The sequence below is a fragment of the Taudactylus pleione genome, unplaced genomic scaffold (genome assembly GCF_031769625.1).
Source record: "Taudactylus pleione unplaced genomic scaffold, aTauple2 ptg001594l, whole genome shotgun sequence".
In the NCBI taxonomy this organism is placed as follows: Eukaryota; Metazoa; Chordata; class Amphibia; order Anura; family Myobatrachidae; genus Taudactylus; species Taudactylus pleione.
The window spans coordinates 335028-353372 of NW_028285991.1; the positions used below are offsets into that span (position 1 = coordinate 335028).

The window sequence follows — 18345 nt, forward strand, 5'->3', positions numbered from 1 at the left end:
GAATCAGGGCCTCTGTTCCTTTATTATGACTGTCAACATTTTAACTGTTGCCATTTTGATTCTGTAGACATTTTAGAGTCATCCTTATGATTTGTGTATATTTTAAATGTCCACATTTTGACTCTACATTTTAACTGTCAACATTTTGACCTTGTCGGCATTCAACCTGTCTATATATTAATTGTCTACATTATGTGCATGACTACATTAAGTCCCTGTCGAAATTTTAACTGTCTACAATACATATAGATTGTTGACATTTAGTCCATATTAACATTTCTGTAATTATTTTCCAACTATTGACCACTAACTCTAACTCTAACCCTACAACTCTCTTATTTAACAATGATTTAAGCTTAGCATGAAAGAAGAAGAGAAAAGGTACGCAATGCCTAGGCAAAGTAGGTAGCAACTCTTTAATTTTGCACTTTATCTGAAGTCCTTTTGGAAATGTGCCAATGTCTAGCCAAAGTATTTACGCTGAAATAAAATTCTTGATTTTCCACTTTGCCAAAAAGGTTCAGTCATTATACACAATGCTTAGGCATTCTCTACAATTTCTGAATTAAATGTTCATTAATATGCATACTATGGGCCATTACAACCTTTTACATATATTGTTGCGATTGAATTGTGAATCATAATTCATTCATTTAAATATTTAAGGTGCAATGCACTATCCTAAAAAATGTGTCCAAACCTCTGCAAATGCCTTTTTTTGACCGCACTCCCCATATGTATCAAGTTCCGGAAAGCAAAGCTTGTTCCCAGTAGGCAACACTATCTATAGCTGGTTGGTGTTGCCAAATAGAAGCCTATGGGCTTCTTATTAGGGTCTTTCCCGAGAGGGATCCTGTAGGATCCCTCCCAGTGTCCACCGTGGGTTACGCATGAGCTGGCTTGACGGCTGTGCATGCGCAGATGAACTCCAGGATCATAAACTTGGATGATCTCACACCGCAAAGGACAGCTCTTATCGAAAGAGCTGTCCTTTGCCATTTTAATTGTAAATCTTCATGCATACAGTGTTGTTTAAACACATTATGCATGCGAACAGTAGAATCAGTGGCAGGATGCATCACATTCAAAATGCGTCATGCATCTCGCCCCTTAGTGCTGTATTTTTAATAACTGTAACAAATTTATTGACATTTGTCTCTTGTTTTCCAGAAAAATGTATGAAACCATCTTTGGTGAATGGATTTGTGCATAATGCAAAGGAGTCATACAAAATATTAGAGACGGCCCAGTACAGCTGCCTTGACAGTTACACTACCACAACTGGGGATACAATTGAGCAGATTCAATGTTTATCTGGTGAATGGTCTCCTCCACCAGGATGTCATAACAGATCTGGTATGAGTTTCCATTTTTCCACTGCACCATATGCCATTGGGCATGACAAATCTTATTCATGACATAACATACACACAGGTATATAAATGTCAGACACTCTAAGCCCAATTTGTTTCATGTCACAGGACAACTTTTTCCCAGCACCTGAGGGTTGGTCCATAATGCTGTGCTTCTCCTCCTCCCCACTTTCCTTTCTTGTCTTAGCCCAACTCTTTTTCTGTATGCAAATTGTACACTTTTATAGAAGATTACCACCATGTTCAGACTCCTGTCCATGCAGCATCAATTATAATTCCCATGTCAATGTACTTTTTTAGTAGTTGGTGGGAATTCTGGTGAATCATTTCCCTGTGCCTAAAAAGAAGTGAATTAACCGCACCAGAAAAAGTTGCGCAGTAGATAGTTGGTGATCCCTATTAAACCTGAGTTACATAATAGTTCTGGAGGTGCCACTGTAGATTCTGCAACTTAAGTGTATGGCTCACAAGGGAGGTGAAAAAAGGTGCACTAATAATTAAAATGAATCATCTTATATATAAAATTCATTGGTCTTTTTGTTTGATCGTCTGGTTATGCATTCGGACACCCCTGCACCGAATGGGATGAAACCAGTTGGATCCTGGCCAGGTTTTAAGGGGGCTAGGGTCCCAGTCGGACCACCCATTGGTGTACGCTGGGCAGAACTTTGACCCGGGGAGTCTGTTCTGATCCTTCCACTGGATGGATTTGGACAAAAACTTCACAGAGTGGTGCCATTGGATCCCAGAAAACAAACTAGGCGAGTTGAGGTCCCGGCCGGACATCCCATTGATATACACTGGGCAGAACTTTGACCCAGGGAGCCTGTTCTGAGCCTTCCACTGGATGGATTTGGATGAAGACTTCAGAGTGGTGACATTGGATCCCAGAAGACATACTAGGGGATTGAGGTCCTGGTTGGACCTTCCATTGGTGTTTGCTGGGCAGAACTGTGATCCGGGGATGCTGGGCAGAACTTTGAGCCTGTTCTTGGCCTTCTACTGGATGAACTTGGATAAAAACTTCTCAGAGTGATGGCAATTGGTCTGGGATGCCTAACGGAGTGGTTGGAGTCCCAGTCGGACCTCACTGCAGAGTGTGCCGGGCAGAATTTTTACCCAGGTAGCCTGTTCTGTTCCTTCCATGGATAGATTTGGATGACATCACATAATAAAACTTATAAAAGAGGGGTACCTCTGCGCTTTGGTATGTGCAGCAGCTCAATAAAATTGGTAAACTGTATAATAAAATATGAGCGCTAACTAAAATGCATAGTTATATATATGTGGCACCTGTAAATACATTTTGATTAGAATAATGTTTATAACTCCTTTGTGGATATATGATACAGGTGGGTTCCGTTTAGTAGTCACTATGCCCTGTGATGGAAATGGGGCTAGCTCTCCCTACCTTACCCTTACTAGTAGATCTGGTTCCTCCATTCTCTCTCCAGAGAGTTGGTCCGGGCTACGATCAGGGAGCTATTCACTTGCGCCAGGCCATGGCTCTGAGCTCCACGAGGACCGCCGGTGTCTGGCTATGTGCGGCCGTTGTTGATGACGTCAGCGCATCTGCGGCGGGCAGGCAGCATGAGCGGCCGAGGTGTGCAGTGAATAACCACCAGTTGCCTCCAATGCGTTTCTTGCGTGTGCGCACTTTGTCAAGGATGGCATCATTGTGAAAAAGCTAAAAGAAAATTTAATCAATAAGGGATATAAAGAAAGAGAACTGAATTTACAGTTGGAAAAAGTGCAACAGCTGGATAAAAAAGAGCTAATTACATATAAAGAAAAAAAACAACAAAAACCCGGATTTGTTATTCATAACCCAATTTAACAGCAACACCACTGTAATTGAGAACATGGAATATTTTGAAATTAGATGAAGATTTACAACCATCCATTCCAAAACACCCATGAACTATATAGAAAAAGGCAAAGAATATAAAACAGGAACTTGTCAGGAGTTTTATCCCGTCGGAAGACAACCGTGAAATTTCCAGGAAAAAAGGACACTACTATTGCCTTAATTGCGCAGCATGTAAAAATCAGAAAATGTCGACCTACAAAACCAGTACAAAAATTTACATAAAAAAGCACGGGAAAAAGCTATACGATTAAAAAAGCCACAAACTGTGAAAGTGAAGAAGTTATTTATTTACTAGAATGTCCTTGTGGACTACAGTACGTGGGCCAAACCAAGAGGAAGATGAAGATTAGGTTGGCAGAACATCTGTACAACATAAAAAAGAGGGTTAACAACACATAGCCTCCCGAACCATTTTTTGGAGGCACATAATAAAAATCCTGAAGGTTTAAAATTCACCAATATCCAGAAAATCGCCCGAAATTGGAGAGGCGGAAATATTGTGAAAACTTTAAGAAAAACAGAAACTAAGTGCATTTATGAACTACAAACCCTTCAACCTCATGGATTAAATATAGACATAGAATTGAATGCTTTTTTATAAAAATGAAATTCGTAGTCTCTTAATGTTATCATCAACCCTTTAGATATATATATTTCTATCTTATTTCTCATCATATTCTATTTTTATTGATATTTTAAAACTTACCAATATACATTTCATTATTTTTAATATTATGTAGCACCTTATAAAATAGTTTTAGTTATCTTTAATACATTTAAAATAGAGACTCCAAGATGGAGGAAAAGCACATGGATACCGCTTTTTTTAAACACACTTCCAGGAGGAAATCATGTTTAAAAAAAAAAAAAAATCAATAAAGTTTACTGTGTATTTAAAGACAGCTTGCTGACAATGATGCCATCCTTGACAAAGTGTGCACGCTCACGAAATGCATTGGAGGCAACTGGTGGTTATTCCCTGCACACTGCACACCTCGGCCGCATGGCCGCTCACGCTGCCTGCCTGCCGCGGAATCGCTGACGTAATCAACAATGGCCACATGTAGCCAGACGCTGGCGGTCCTCGTGGAGCTCAGAGTCAGGGCCTGGCACAAGTGAATAGCTTGCAAAAAAAATGGTAGTTGCTCAGATCAGCTTAATTGCATAACACAGGTGCTTGTAAAGGGCGGGGTTTACACTGAACACAGAAAAAAAGATTTGCCCCCCAGCACACTGCAGCAAAAACAATACTTAAATCCTACATGATAATAGAGATTTAGAGGTATTTGTTACACACATTTGCAAATATATGAATAAGCGCCAGGCCAATCGTCAATGCTCCTCTATACTGGCGTCCCTAACATTAAGGGGCATCAAGGCACCCCAAAAAAATTCCAGCCAAGGGCCATCCCCGGGGCATCACACGAAAAAGGTGATAGTGAAGTATAAAGAAAAGATGTGTAAAGATAAATCAATAAGTGTTAATGAAATGATAAAGAATTAAAATGACATAAATAATGTACAAACAAATAGAGAAGTGATACAAGTATTCTATGTGAATGAAGTGGTGATGCCATGAGAAAGGCCCAGTCAGAACCCCCCACCCCCCCCCCCGGGGGCCCCACTCCCAAACGCTCACCCCAAAATAATTATTGCTACATAATGGTAGCACCCACTCTGGGTCATATAATTACAATTGATGTACTGCATGATAACAGTACAGAGGAACCGGATCTACTAGTAAGGGTAAAGAAGGGAGAGTTAGCCCCATTTCCCTCACAGGGCACAGTGACTACTAAACGGAACCCACCTATATCATATCTCCACAAAAGGAGCTATAAACAATATTCTAATCAAAATATATTTACAGGTGCCACATAACTATGCATTTTAGTTAGCACTCATCTTTTATTATACATAATAAAACTTAATAACTTGAAGATTTAAACCCAGGGCAACCCTGGGTACTTCAGCTAGTACCAAATATAACTTTTATTATTGCATTTTAAACAACTGTAATAGTATCCAATTTAAAATCAGAAAGAAAATTAATATATAAAGAATAAGTAATTAAAATTTTAGGAGCTATATATGAGGGTGGTTCAATACATAAGACCTCTTAAATTTATTCAACTCATACATATAGGTATAGTCAATCATATAGCCTTGGTACAGATTATTTTTCTATTTAGTCCCCATACTTTTCTAAGCATTTGTTCCAACGGTACACGAAGGCATCTATCTCGGCATATAAGAAATCAGTGTCAAGCGCCTGAAGCCAGAATATGATGACTTGCTGAACTTCACTTTGGGAATCACCTTCCACCCAGGTGCTTCTCGAAGAGATGGAAATAACTCTGTGCAAGGTCAGGGCTGTAGGGATGGTCCAGTACCTCCCAATGGTATCGCCGTAAGAACTCACGCGTGATGTTGGCTGAGTGTGGCCTGGCATTATCGTGCAGCAATACGATGCCTGTTCGCAGCAACCCAGGTCGTTTCTGATAAATTGCCCTCCACAACTGGCTCAACGTGTCACAATAGTGGACAGCCTTCACAGTATCTCTCTTGATGAGGAAATCAAGAAGCACACCCTTGTGGTCCCAAAACATGGTACCCATGACCTTCTCTGCTGATGAAGTTGTTTTTATCTTCTTTGAATATGGGAACGATGCGTGTTTCCATGTCATGAATGCTTACTTTACTTTGTCTATGGTGTCACATAATGCACCCATGTTTTATCGCTTGTAACAATATGTTGCAGGAACTGCACTGCCTCCTCATGGTACCGTGTTAAGTTCATGAGAAACAATCCCATCCTGTTGGGTTTGCAAACATCTGTGAGTTGCTTCGGTACCCAACGTGAACAATTTTTCCTGTACCCCAGTTTCTCATAAGCGATGTTGTGCACAGTACCCACTAAGATGTTCAGTTCATCAGCAATATCACTAACTCAAAAGCGTCTGACTTCCTGAATCAGACCTTTAATGCGGCACAAATTGTCATCTGTGGTGGACGTGCTTGGGCGGATGGATCTCTGCTCATCTTAACCGTCTGTCCTTCCATTATTAAAAGCAGTGCACCAAACCCAAACTTGTTTCCATCGCATTATCACCGTACATCTTGGCAAGTTGGCGATACATTTCAGATGATGATGTGCCTTTTAGACGTAGAAATCTGATCACACTATGTACTTCAAAGTTTGACCATGTTTCCACCAGCCCTGCCATTTTACAACTGATGTTAGGACAGTATGACTGATATGAGGTGCAGTCTATTGGGCATGAAGGGAAACAGTGCTCTACCTGCTTTGGTCGCGTGTGAAATTAGAATGAAATAGAGAACATTACACATGTGAGAGGTCTTGTTACCTTATCTATCCTTAATAGATAGCATCTGAAACAGAATAAATGGCACACTTATATTTGTGGTTTAGACCCATATATCAAAAGGACTATAACACATCACAATAGAGACATTTAAAAACAACTGTATTCTACTTTTTTTTTTCATCAATGATTTTTATTGAAAATGGGTACATGGGAGAGAGAAAGGGTAAATCATACATGGTCCATATATTGAAATAAAGTACATTTACATACAATAACATTATAAGGCATAAAACAGAGTAAGCTTCATATCTAGTAATGAAAGGCAAAACACATGGTACTGCAGATGCTACTAGAAAATCATAAAACACATTAGTAAACTAGTTAAGAGGAAGAATCCGCCCCTTCGCCATCAGTGGTGAATATATCTGATTTAGGCATAGCTGGGGGATAGTAAAGGAGAAGCACAAGTGAAGGGGAGGGTCGTAGTCGAATATTCAGAATTTTATAAACCAAATCAAACACACTAATCCATAGGTATCAAATGAGAGAGCGCCCCCAAAAATATGAAAGATGTCGCCCACCTCCATGTAGTTGCTCCAACAAAATTTAGGGGTCTATTTACTAAGCAGTGTTAGGAGACAGAGTGAAAAGTGATAAAGTGTCAGCCAATCAGCTCCCAACTGTCATTTTTCAAACACAGCCTGTGAGATGGCAGTTGGGAGCTGATTGGCTGGCACCTTATAGGTGGGTATCCACTTATAGATATACAAACGAGAGCACGATTACGACATTTCTGTCATGTTCTCGTTTGTATATCTAGTGATGTGCCTAGACTGAACGTTCACTCGTTCAGTCCAGGCACATTCCTCATCCCCGCACATGCTGAACCTGACGAGATCGTCAGGTTGACCAGCATGTACGGGCGATGTTGGAAGCGACCAGCGGGCTCGCGCATCGCTGGTCGCTTCCGACCAAAACATGCCTGATGCATGCGCGATTTGCAAGCGATTGCATGATAACAACGTCGTTATCGTGCAATCGCTTGGTTAAATCGCTAAGTGAATACCCCCCTTATCACTTTTCACTCTGTCTCCTAACACTGCTTAGTAAATAGACCCCTTAGATTGAGCACACCAGATTGTATTGCACACCAGCCAAACTACACACAAACAATGAGGAATTTTGAATTGGAGCTCTACCTGATTGAAACATTTAGAAAGTTTATGAGTTCTTAAATAAATTGATTCCCATTGCTGAAACGTAAGTAAAATGTACTGTAACTCAGTTTTCCATAAAAGCGAAGATTAAAATTTATCTGAGAAATTGTTGCCAAGACAGTGGGAATACCAAAAGTGAATATGTTCCCTAGAGTTACCATGGGTGATCTTAGTTAATATTTCAGTAGTGGGAATAAATAGGGTCACACAGTTAAACAAGAATAACCACCCAGTGCCTAATGTTATAGTATGTAAAGAGTTCAGTCGATGAAAGGTGATACTGTGTCTATAAGGTCTGCAACACACGTCTACCCACTAGAGCACCAGGATGTGACCCTGAGATCTGGAATCAATGGGAGCGCATGGAGGGAGAGTGTACTAGATCGTAAGGTGAGACAATGAGAATTATTCGTCAAAACACCCCACACCTTAAGGGAATCCAATATTGCTTTAGGGGTATCAGATGGAAAAGGGTGAAGATCACTAAGAGATCCAACCCATCATGACTTCTATGCTTAGTAAAGTGAGAATAGGCTAAAAGAGGATTTTTTTTCTTTCACATACAGTATAAGAAATAATACGTTTATTCACACAGTGGAAAAATGTTTTAAGAATAGAATAAGGAATAGTGCGGAAAAGGTAATGTACATAAGTTTTGTCAAAATTAATTTAAATGCTGCTAGATGGCCCAGCCAGGAGACCTCCAAACCCAGGGCCTGATTCAGAGCTATATGCAATGCTGATGTTTTGGCAAATGGACCGATTTTCTGTCACTGCACATGCATCTGAATTGCACTGCGCATGTGTAGAAGTACATTACAGTAGTTGCATGCTGCATGTCTTTATTCTCAGTGTGACTGACAGGCAGGGAGAGTTTGAGGGAGGCAATGGGGAGCGCCAGCTAAAAATGCAGGTCTACTATAAAGGGCAGTATTCGATTGTAGTATTGAACCTTGAAAATCTCACAAAGGAAAGGCCAATGAAGGCAATCAAATGACTTTTCAGCATCTAAGGAAAGAAGAACAAGATCCCTTTGGCATTCTAGGATGTACTCTGTAAAATTGAGGACTCTACGGGTGTTATCAGATGCTTGCCTACCATTAATAAATCCCTCCTGCTAGGGCTATATGAATGCAAGGGAGTAGATGAAATGGCCAATCAGCAATAAATTTGACATAAATCTTGATATTATAATTAAGGAGGGCAACAGATCCAAATTTTTGGAAGGTAGTAGGGTCTTTTCTAGGTTTGGCAGAATAATAATTTGAGCTTCTAACATCTCAGAAGGGAAGAAACCTTGTTCAGAAGCAGAATTAAACAGATAACTATGTATGGGCTCTAAGGGGTCCATAAGGATTTATGAAAACAATTAGTAAAACCATCTGGACCAGACGCCTACCCCAGCAGCAAAGCCTTGATCACAACCCGGACCTCTTGTTCTGACTAAAAGGGAATTGAGAGAAGGTAAGTTGTCTGCCTCTAAAGTAGGAAGGGGGAGATCATGGAGAAGGGTTTGAAGAGAAAAATCCATAGGTTAGAGAGTTAAACTATCAAGGTGCAAATTATAAATAGACTTGTAATAGCTGGCAAGGCAAAGGCATTTACAATAGCTGCAGGGTTCATGGGTTTTATATCATTAGGGGGAAAAGGTATTTAATTATATTTGCAGCCTGATGCTTCCCAAGTCTGTGAGTGAGTAATTTACCCAGTTTATTACCAAGGTTATAGAACTTTCAAGAGTTTGGTTAGGGCACTATTCATACGGGACTGAAATCATTTTTATATTTGATTTAGAATGTAGACTAGTCCTCTTAAGGAGACAAGTAAGTTGGGTACTATGTAGGGCCTCTACTTGAGCTAAATGGATTTTTAATTCTGATTGCTGTTATAAATATTGCTTTCAAAGATGAGCACACATTTTAATTGCCATGTCCATTGGCGTAAGTTCATACCAGACGCCCGGAGGCAAGTCATAACACGGTGTGATCGGGTGGCTGACCATCCGATATACCGGCTCCCCCACCCGCATTGGGCTGCATGGGATCGCACATCACATCCCCAGATCACCTGAACCAGCAGTAAGATCTGGGGGTGCGATGTGCGACCCCACGGGTGCACGCACTGGCCGATATCATGCCCATGCATGGTACAATGGAGCATCCAAACCGTACCAATCCATCAGATCGACTGCTTTATCGCACCATGTATGGGCACCTTAAGATAGTAAGATGGTGCTGGCGGCATCAATCAGCATTAGCGGCCCAGAGCTGGATGGAATGGTTCAGAAAGGTCACAATCTATCAGTAAGTGGACACATAGATCATGCTGCAGCGGAGCTCTGTGAAGATGCATCCACCATCTTGGCTGTGCAAGCCACTCCCCCTGTATTCGACAATTCTACCACTAGCTATTGCGATCGGGACTGCAATTGCAGAGGCTATGCAGACCCCTCGCAGATTGATTGACAGGAAGTGCTGTTTGTGGGTGGTGACAGGGAGGCAGTCGGGGAAACGCAGTCATGCCTGTGTATTCGCACACCATTGCAGGGGCTTGCATAAATTGTCCACTGCAATGCCATATACTGTCTGAGGTCTCATAGCGTGCGTGGTTGTTAGCAATTTCTGAGTAAGGTCAGTGCTTGAGCAAGTGTACTTGAGGCTGCAATGGTACTCGATTGTACCGATGGTTTTGCTATTCTGCTAAGTATTACAGATGTGTGTAATGTAAAGTGGGCGTCCTTAAATAGCGCTGAGTTTGCAGTTGACCTGCATGCGTACGTAATATTGCGTACCGTAGTGAATCAGGCCCAGTGAGAGATAAGAAGGGCATCCCACAGAGGAGAAGAGAAAGCAAGATACTAGCATAGAAGAGAGAAGATGTCCATGACATAACAAGAGATCCAGGGAGAGTCCAAGAGTGTTGCAGTTTTCTTTTTGTCATCATTCCATATTCCTGCCACAGATATTGTTGTTGCTCCCTTTGAACTGCCAAATGGTGAAGAAAGTCACTGGATGACGTTCTAGATCTTTGTTTTAAGTGCAGAGTATACTTTGATTTTACATAGTTGGTTAGTGTCCTTTGCATGTGTGATTTGCCTATCTAACTCTGCACTGCACCACACACTGGGCCTGATTCAGCGCTCATGAGCAGGTCGATGTTGCCCTAGTGCGCATGCGCACGACGGAGGCTGCTCCGTCGTGCGCATGCGCGAGACCCGAATAACGACGGCCAAGCCGTCGTTATGGGACTTGCACCAATGGGGGCGTGCTGTCGATGGTGATTGACAGCACGCCCCCTTTGGTGGTCGTGCCCGGGGGCGTGGCTGCCCAGACAGAGGCGTTCCTATGGGAATGCCTACCGTCTGGGGCCAGGCCCACTGACATCACTAGTGATGTCAGTGGGAGTGCTTTTGGCTCTGATAGAGCCAAAAGCACTCCAGGGCATGCTGCAGCGAGACCCTACCGCAAGCCCTTGACCATCGTGACCATCATTTTGGCCGCTCGCTATAGCTGTGGGTGGTCACCCACAGCTATGCGAGCGGCCAGGAGGCCGCTCCAAAATGAAGGAGGGACGGCCCTGATTCAGAGCGAGCGCTCTGTCAGAGCGTCCGGCTCTGAATCAGGGCCACAGTGCTAATTGCTCTTGGGACAGACATTTTATGACAAAGGTATTGATTTGCATTGCTCTACGCTGCTGTGACTACTCCTCAATTATATAACCCTACCACACATATAGCATTGAGTATCAATTAATGGACTAATATGCATTTTTACCAGCATCCCACACTTTGAACATACTAAGGCTGATGAAGAGTTGAATATATGCCCATTTGTGAAGCACTGCACATGCTGCAAAGCTGAGCGTATACAAGAACAGGCGATTCATATGCATTTCAGTCACATCTACACTTGATTGAATATGCATAAGTTGACTAGGCAATGAGGGCATGTAGACAGAACTGTGGGCTATGTAGAGTAAATACTCCTGCTTTCAGATATATACTTTACATCAAATATAAGCTACTGTAGCACATTTTTCAATTTGTAATTCCATCCAAAGCAGCATGAGAGAAACACATATCATACGCATCTCAGCTGCATCTCCACTTGCAAATGAGCAGATGTAACTGGGTTACACCACAGTAGAGCCCCTTATACACAATGCACCACAGTAGAGCACATAATGCCATGGTAGAGCCCCTCTATCTTATTCCTCCTTCTCATCCCGATCAGGGCCGGCTCGAGGCACGTTCAACCAGTGCGGCCGTACAGGGGTGCCACATCATAGAGGGCGCACCCCTCCCAACCATCCCGAATTCAGCGGGACAGTCACATTTTTCGGGCACTGCCCCGCTATTCCACCCATGAGCTGAAGTGTCCCCGTGGGTGGTCGGAAGGTTGGGCCCCCCCACCGCTGTAACATGACCGCGGCATCCATTTAGTGCAGGAAGAGGGCTGGGGGCACCCCAGCTACTGAAGGAGTGCTGAGCTCACCCCAGCCTGACAGTAAATGGGAAGCGTACCATACAGGCACACCCCCAAATAGTGTCAGGGGTGTGACTTATGGTAAATAGACCACGCCCCTGTTCAGGTTTTCCGGGGCCCTCAGTCCCGTTCTGCCGGAGCCGGCCCTGATCCCGATTTTTTTGGTATTCCTTCTTATCATTCCTCCTGTTATTTCTCCTCCTCCTCCACCTCATTCATCCCGCGGGTAGTCAGTGGCGGCGTCAGCAGTGCATACACGGTTGGAGGCGGCGGGTTTGCCCAGAGGGCAGTGCGCTCTGTGTGAGTGCATTGGTCGCATTACCCTAGTTACGGCTGTGCTTGGACAGGCACTCTCAGGGGCCAAAGCCTCTCTTGTTTGAACCCCAAAGCTTCTGAGTGCTGAAACCTGGGGTACTGTATATGAACTAGGGGTGTGTACCGGCCACTTTTCATGTTTTGTGTTTTGGATCTGGATCTTTCTTCGTGTTTTGGATCTGGATTGGTTTTGCCAAAACCACACTTCCGTGTTTTGGGTTCTGGGTTTTGTGTTTTGGATCTGTATTTTTTTTTAAAAACAGCTAAAATCACAGAATTTGTGGGTTTTTCTGCTCCTATGCTAATAACATTAATTTCCACTAATTTCCAGTCTATTCTGAACACCTCACAATATTGTTTTTAGTCCAAAAGGTTGCACCGAGGTAGCTGGATGACAGGGTTTTCACCAGCAGGTCTTTGCACCTCTGCAGGCTTGTGTCGGCCGGAGAGAGAGACACCACATAGGCTTTAAACCTAGGATCGAGCACGGTGGTCAAAATGTAGTGGTATGATTTCAACAGATTGACCACCCTGGAATCCTGGCAAAGCGAATGAAGGGCTTCATCCACAAGTTCCACATGCCGAGCGGAATCACTCTGTCTTAGCTCCTCCTTCACTTTCTCCAGCTGCTTCTGCAAAAGCCTGATGAGGGGAATGACCTGACTCAAGCTGGCAGTGTCTGAACTGACTTCACATGTGGCAAGTTCGAAGGCCTGGAGAACCTTGCACAACACGAAAATCATTCTCCACTGCGCTTGAGTCAGGTGCATACCCCCTCCTTTGCCTATGTCATAGGTGGATGTATAGGCTTGAATGGCCCTTTGCTGCTCCTCCATCCTCTGAAGCATATAGAGGGTTGAGTTCCACTGCGTCACAACCTCTTGCTTCAGGTGATGGTGGGGCAGGTTCAAGAGTGTTTGCTAGCACTCCAGTCTTCGGCACGCAGTCGCTGAGTGGCGAAAGTGACCAGAAATTTTTCGGGCCACCCAAAGCATCTCCTGCACGCCCCTGACATTTTTCAGAAAATTCTGCACCACCAAATTTATTGTGTGAGCAAAACATGGGACGTGCTGGAATTTTCCCAGATGTAATGCCCGCACAATATTGGTGGCGTTGTTAGATATCACAAATCCCCAGGAGAGTCTAAGTGGGGTAAGCCACTGGGCGATGATTTCCCTCAGTTTCTCTAAGAGGTTGTCGGCGGTGTGCCTCTTACTGAAACCGGTGATACACAGCGTAGCCTGCCTTGGAACGAGCTGGCGTTTATGAGATGCTGCTACTGGTGACGCTGCTGTTGTTGCTGCGTAAGGTGATACATCTACCCAGTGGGCTGTCACAGTCATGTAGTCCTTAGTCTGCCCTGTTCCACTTGTCCACATGTCCGTGGTTAAGTGGACATTGGGTACAACCGCATTTTTCAGGACACTGAGGACACTTTTTCTTACGTTTCTGTACAGTCTCGGTATCGCCTGCCTAGTGAAGTGGAATCTAGACGGGATTTGGAACCGGGGACACACTACCTCCATCAATTGTCTAAATCCCACTGCACTAATGGCGGATACCGGATGCACGTCTACCACCAACATAGCAGTCAAGGCCTCAGTTATACGTTTTGCTTCAGGATGACTGCTGTCGTACTTCATCCTCCTCGCTAAGGACTGTTGGAGAGTCAATTGTTTAGTAAAAGTAGTGGTGTTCCTACTTCCTCTCTGGTAGGATGAACGACTCCCAGCAGCAACAGCAGCAGTAGTAGGCGTAGCAATGCAGGAACCTCCAAAGGAATCCCGGATAGGAGAGTCAGTCATGCCAGTGACATGGCCCGCAGGACTACTTCCGATCCTGACTAAGGAGGAAATTGACGAGGAGGGAGTTGACGGTGTGGTTTGCAGGCGCTTGGATACAACAGGACAAAGGGATTTAGGTGTCCCTGGACTGCTTACGGTCTTAGCCAAAGTTTCTGAACTTGACAGTAACTTTTTATGAACGCGCTGCAGGTGACATATAAGGGAGGATGTTCCTAGGTGGTTAACGTCCCTATCCCTACTTATTTCACCTTTACATATGGTACATATGGCAAGACAGTTGTTGTCCGTATTTGGATAGAAATATTGCCAGACCAAAGAGGTGGAATGTTTGGTCTTCTGCCCAAGCATTACCATGATGGGCTTTTTCATCCCACGGACAACAACCGTTTCCCCAGGAGCCTGATTTAAACAAACCACATCACCATCAGAATTCTCCTCACCAACTTCCTCCTCAGTGCCAGCTACACCAGTATCCTCATCCTGTTGTAATTCAACAGTGACATCTTCAATTTGCATATCAGCAAGTGGACTGTGGGTGCTCCTTTCAGCACTTGCAGAGGGCATGCAAATGGTGGAAAGAGCCACCTCTTCCCATCCAGTGCTGGGAAGGTCAGGCATCACAACCGCCACCACACTTGGACTCTCCTTGGGGATTTGTGATATTTTCTTACAATGCACAGTTCTTCGCTGTGCTTTTGCCAGCTTAACTCATTTGAGTTTTGTAGTGGGAGGAGGGCTTCCATCATCATGTGAAGCTGAACCACTAGTCATGAACATAGGGAAAGACGTTACCCGTTCCTTGCCACTCCGTGTCGTAAATGGCATATTGGCAAGTTCACGTTTCTCCTCAGATGATTTAAATGTTTTTTTAAGGTCATTTTCGTGAACTTTGGGCCTGATTCAAACTCGCTCGCAAGCGCTATGCGCTCGTGAGCGGGTCGATGTTAGGCCACTGCGCATGCCGGAGCCGGCTCCGATGTGTGCATGCGCGAGACCCGGCTAGCGATGGGCGCTCCGAGTCTCGCACCAAAAGGGGGCGGCTGTCGATTTTGATCGACAGCTTGCACCATTTTGGAGGCGTGGCGTGGGGGTGGCTTCACAAATGGAGGAGTTTCTGCCATTTGTGGGCGGCCCCACTGACATCACTGGTGCCAGAAGCTCTCTGGGGCTTGCGGCCACGAGACCCTACCACAAGGGTCTCGTCACAAGCCCGATGGTCGCGATGGTCTTGACCATTGCGACCATCATCCTGGCCACACGCAATAGCTGTGGGTGGCCACCCACAGCTAAGCGAGCGGCCAGAAGTATCCGGCTCTGAATCAGGGCCTTTGTCATTTGGGATGTTATATGCCCTCTACTATGACATTGAGCATCGACCTTGGCAGACGACGTTGATGGCATGTTATCGTCTATGTCATGACTAGTGGCAGCAGCTTCAGCACTAGGAGGAAGTGGTTCTTGATCTTTCTCTATTTTATTTGTAGGGGACAAAGTTTGGTCCTCCATTTATGTTATATTGAAATATACGTGTGGCTAAGGCGCACACAAACACAGAAAATAAGAATTGAAATTTTTTTTTGGAGTGCACTTTGGGGATTACACCACCCTTTAAGAGATGATCCAGCCAGCCCTTTACTTATGGGACACAGGCGCATGCTTGGCGCTGCTCCTTTGTTGATGCACGTGCAACCACAGTGCACAAAATTCACAAACACAGAAAATATTTCTTATTTTAGTTGGAGTGCACTTTGGGGGTTACAGCACCCTTTAACGGTCCAGCCAGCCAGCCCTTAATTTATGACACAGGCGCACGGCCACCTTTTATAGAATCCAAAACCCGCGAGATCTGGAAGGCGGGATGATGACGCTTTGCCTCAATTTCAGTTCCGAGTCAGGCGGGGAAGCCCGAGCCGGACTCGGTTCCCGGCTCGGATCGGGGGGGGGGCGGATTTCAGAAATCTGAACCCGCTCATCCCTAATATGAACTGTATAAGCATAGAATACAATTCTTATATCCCACTGTTCCCTGTCCTCTAGAGTCACTCCTTTTTCATGTAAATATTTATATTCGTATATGGATGTTTATTACTTGTTCAGTTAATAAACATTTAACATACAACAATATATAAACCTTAAAAACTGATAAATTCCAGAAAAGGATAACATTTATACCTGTACATATTAGGGGTGAGCGGGTTCGGATTTCAGAAATCCGAACCCCACCGAGCCCCCCTTATGCGAGGCCGACCCGAGTCAGGCTCGACTTTTCCTGCCTGACTCGGATCTGAAATCGAGGCAAAACGTCATCATCCCGCCTTCCGGGTCTCGCGGGTTTTGGATCCTATATAAGGTACCTGCGTCGGCGCCATTTTCTCACTCGGCTGTGGACAGTGAAGAGGGAGGGTGGGAGTTAGGGCTGGCTGGGCTGTGTAGTGTAGTGCTGTGCTGTGCTGCTGTTGTCCATAGGGGCTGTGTCCACTCCTCCAAAGTCCATAGGGGCTGGCTGGACTGTGTCGTGCAGTCAGTTGTTCATAGGGGCTGTGTCCACTCCAAAGTCCTGTGCAGACTCCCAGTCCTAAAGGGGTGCTGTAGTGTTGTCCAGGGGGTGCTCTGTCCATCAGGGGTGCTCCCCCCAAGTGCAAAAAAAAAAAATATTTTCTGTGTTTGTGAATTATGTGCGCAGTAGCCGCACGTGCATCAACAAAGTAGTGGCAAGCGTGCGCCTGTGTCATAAGTAAAGGGCCGGCTGGCTTGACCATTAAAGGGTGCTGTAACCCCCAAAGTACACTCCAAACAAAATAAAAAAATATTTTCTGTGTTTGTGAATTGTGTGCACTGTGGCTGCACGTGCATCAACAAAGGAGCAGCGCCAAGCGTGCGCCTGTGTCCCATAAGTAAAGGGCCGGCTGGCTCATTTCTTAAAGGGTGGTGTAACCCACAAAGTGCACTAGTCTCCAACAAAAATAAAAAATATTTTCTGTGTTTGTGTGCGCCTTAGCCGCACGTATATATCAATATAACATAAATGGAGGACAAAACTTTCTCCGATAAAAATAAAATAGGGAAAGATCAACAACCACTTCCTCCTAGTGCTGAAGCTGCTGCCACTAGTCATGACATAGACAATAACATGCCATCAACGTCGTCTGCCAAGGCCGATGCCCAATGTCATAGTAGAGGGCACATACAATCCCAAATGACAAAGTTCAGGAAAATGACCTCAAAAAAACATTTAAATCATCTGAAGAGAAACGTAAACTTGCCAATATGCCATTTACGACACGCAGTGGCAAGGAACGGCTAAGGTCTTTCCCTATGTTCATGACTAGTGGTTCAGCTTCACATGACGATGGAAGCCCTCCTCCCTCTAAAAAAATCAAACGAGTTAAGCTGGCAAAAGCACAGCGAAGAACTGTGCATTCTAAGAAGATATCACAAATCCCCAAGGAGAGTCCAAGTGTGGTGGCGGTTGCGATGCCTGACCTTCCCAGCACTGGACGGGAAGAGGTGGCTCTGTCCACCATTTGCACACCCTCTGCAAGTGCTGAAAGGAGCACCCACAGTCCACTTGCTGATATGCAAATTGAAGATGTCACTGTTGAAGTACAACAGGATGAGGATACTGGTGTAGCTGGCGCTGAGGAGGAAGTTGGCGAGGAGGATTCTGATGGTGATGTGGTTTGTTTAAATCAGGCTCCTGGGGAGACAGTTGTTGTCCGTGGGATGAAAAAGCCCATCATGGTCATGCCTGGGCAGAAGACCAAACATTCCACCTCTTTGGTCTGGCAATATTTCTATCCAAATACGGACAACAACTGTCTTGCCATATGTACCATATGTAAAGGTGAAATAAGTAGGGGTAGGGACGTTAACCACCTAGGAACATCCTCCCTTATACGACACCTGCAGTGTGTTCATAAAAAGTTACTGTCAAGTTCAGAAACTTTGGCTA

General features: G+C 44.4%; 1 protein-coding gene across 2 annotated transcripts in view; it reads left to right on the forward strand.

Annotated features, from left to right (window-relative positions):
- The window catches only part of LOC148442245 (coagulation factor XIII B chain-like), a 100565-nt gene that overhangs the window by 10161 nt on the left and 72059 nt on the right, over positions 1-18345 (forward strand). For both annotated transcript variants that reach the window (XM_088464126.1, XM_088464125.1), the window contains exon 3: positions 1171-1356. In XM_088464126.1, the coding sequence (XP_088320252.1) occupies positions 1171-1356 (186 nt within the window). The remainder of the gene's footprint in view (positions 1-1170; positions 1357-18345) is intronic.